The sequence below is a fragment of the Eimeria acervulina genome, genomic scaffold (genome assembly GCF_000499425.1).
Source record: "Eimeria acervulina Houghton genomic scaffold, Eah_scaff418, whole genome shotgun sequence".
Classification (NCBI taxonomy): Eukaryota; Apicomplexa; class Conoidasida; order Eucoccidiorida; family Eimeriidae; genus Eimeria; species Eimeria acervulina.
Genome location: NW_013549819.1, coordinates 5001 through 6768, shown reverse-complemented (window position 1 = coordinate 6768; position 1768 = coordinate 5001). Strand labels below are relative to the sequence as shown.

Below are 1768 nucleotides of genomic sequence, written 5' to 3'. Positions count from 1 at the left end.
AACAAACAAACAAACAAACAAACAAACAAACAAACAAACAAACAAACAAACAAATAAACAAACAAATAAATAAATAAATAAATGACTAGCTGACTTGTAAGCCGAGGTCCCGTGCAATTTGTTTATAAGATTTGTTAACAAGCGATGAGGGGCTGAGCAGCGAGGCCTCAGCTCGCAGCCTCCAGTACCAGTAGCTGTCGATGAAGTTTAACTGTTTAAAGTCTGACGACAATAACTTCTTAATATCGCTAGGCATCGTGTCGACAGGCAATTCATAGTCTTCAGGCAACGCTCTTGAGAAGTGCACATATCCCCTTCGTTGTCCTGATGCTGCTGCTGCTGCTGCTGCTGCTGCTGCTGATCCTGATCCTGCTGCTGCTGCTGCTGTATGACGTGAAAGGAGACTGCAGCATGATGAAGGAGACAAAAAACGACGAGCGGATAATAAAGGCCCCAGCATTGTGCCTGATATACACACAACACACACACTATCCTGCTGCTGCTGCTGCTGATGATGATGCTGCTGCTGCTGCTGCTGCTTGTGGTGGTGCTGCTACGACAGGAGGGAAGGCAGGAGATATAGGCTGCAGCTCGCGCTGCAGCTCCTGTTGCTTCTGTTGCTGATGCTACTTTTCTTGCTGCTCTTTCTGCTGCTGCTGCTGCTGTTGCTGCTGCTGCTGTTGTTGCTGCTGTTGTTGTTGCTGCTGCTGCTGTTGCTGCTGCTGCTGCTGTTCCTGCTGTTGCTGCTTCTGCTGCCGCACTGAAAGACACGTCGTTCAACAAACGGTTCGATAGTGGCGCAGCAAGGTCCCTGTGGCTGCTGTTGCTGCTGCTGCTGCTGCTGTTGCTGCTGCTGTTGCTGCTGCTGCTATCGCCGTCGCTGTTGTTGCTGCTGCTGTTGTTGCTGCTGCTGTTGCTGCTGTTGGTGGCTTTAGGCGGCGGGACACCCGTCTCCTGCGACCTTAAAATTTAGAAGGTGTGTGCGCAGCTAGGGTTTAGGGCTTAGGGTTTAGGGTTTAGGGTTTAGGGTTTGGCTTGCCTCGAGCCCTCGGGCTGTTGAGGTGCCCTACGGCGGTTTCGTTCGTTTGGAGCGTCTGCTAGTGCTCAAATCTTTACTTTATTTAGGGTTTAGGGTTTAGGGTTTAGGGTTTAGGGTTTAGGGGTCTATGCCTCTTCAGCCGTCTTCTCTCGCGCTGCTCACAGGGCTGCCGCAGCCCCTGACGAGGCGGGAGGGTTTAGGGTTTAGGGTTTAGGGTTTGTGTCCTAGGGTTTGCTGTTCTTCTTCTTTTTTTATAATTAAATAACTGCTTTAGGGTTTAGGGTTTAGAACAAAAACCCTAGCCAGTTGCTGCACTGTACGCTCGCCTCTCGCATGCACAATACTCTACCTCCGACTAAACCCTAAACCCTAAACCTTAAACCCTAAACCCTCAGCTGCACACGTAGTCTATTTCGTTGGCTTAAAAGGTTAAAGAGGGAGCTGGATATCCGTCCAAACCCTAAACCCTAAACCCTAAACCCTAAAACCCTAAACCCTTAAACCGTAAAACACTAAACCCTAAAACCTTAAACCCTAAACCCTAGAGAAGAAAAGCCTTTTAATGACGAGCAGCTGTTGCTGCGAAGAGAGGGGGACCGTTGTTGCTAGTTTAGGGTTTAAGGTTTAGACAACGTGAGGTGCCTAAACCCTAAACCCTAAACCCTAAACCCTAAGTTAACGACATCGCTATGTCTCTTCTTCTTCCTTCTGCTCTGTGGTGTCTGTCTA

General features: G+C 48.9%; 1 protein-coding gene across 1 annotated transcript in view; it reads right to left on the bottom strand.

Annotated features, from left to right (window-relative positions):
* Positions 1–1768, bottom strand: part of EAH_00037620 (cytochrome c oxidase, putative) — a gene marked incomplete at both ends in the record, with an annotated part of 8808 nt that overhangs the window by 2175 nt on the left and 4865 nt on the right. The window contains 2 exons of the mRNA XM_013395509.1: positions 95–465; positions 561–961. Of these exons, the coding sequence (XP_013250963.1) occupies positions 95–465; positions 561–961 (772 nt within the window). The remainder of the gene's footprint in view (positions 1–94; positions 466–560; positions 962–1768) is intronic.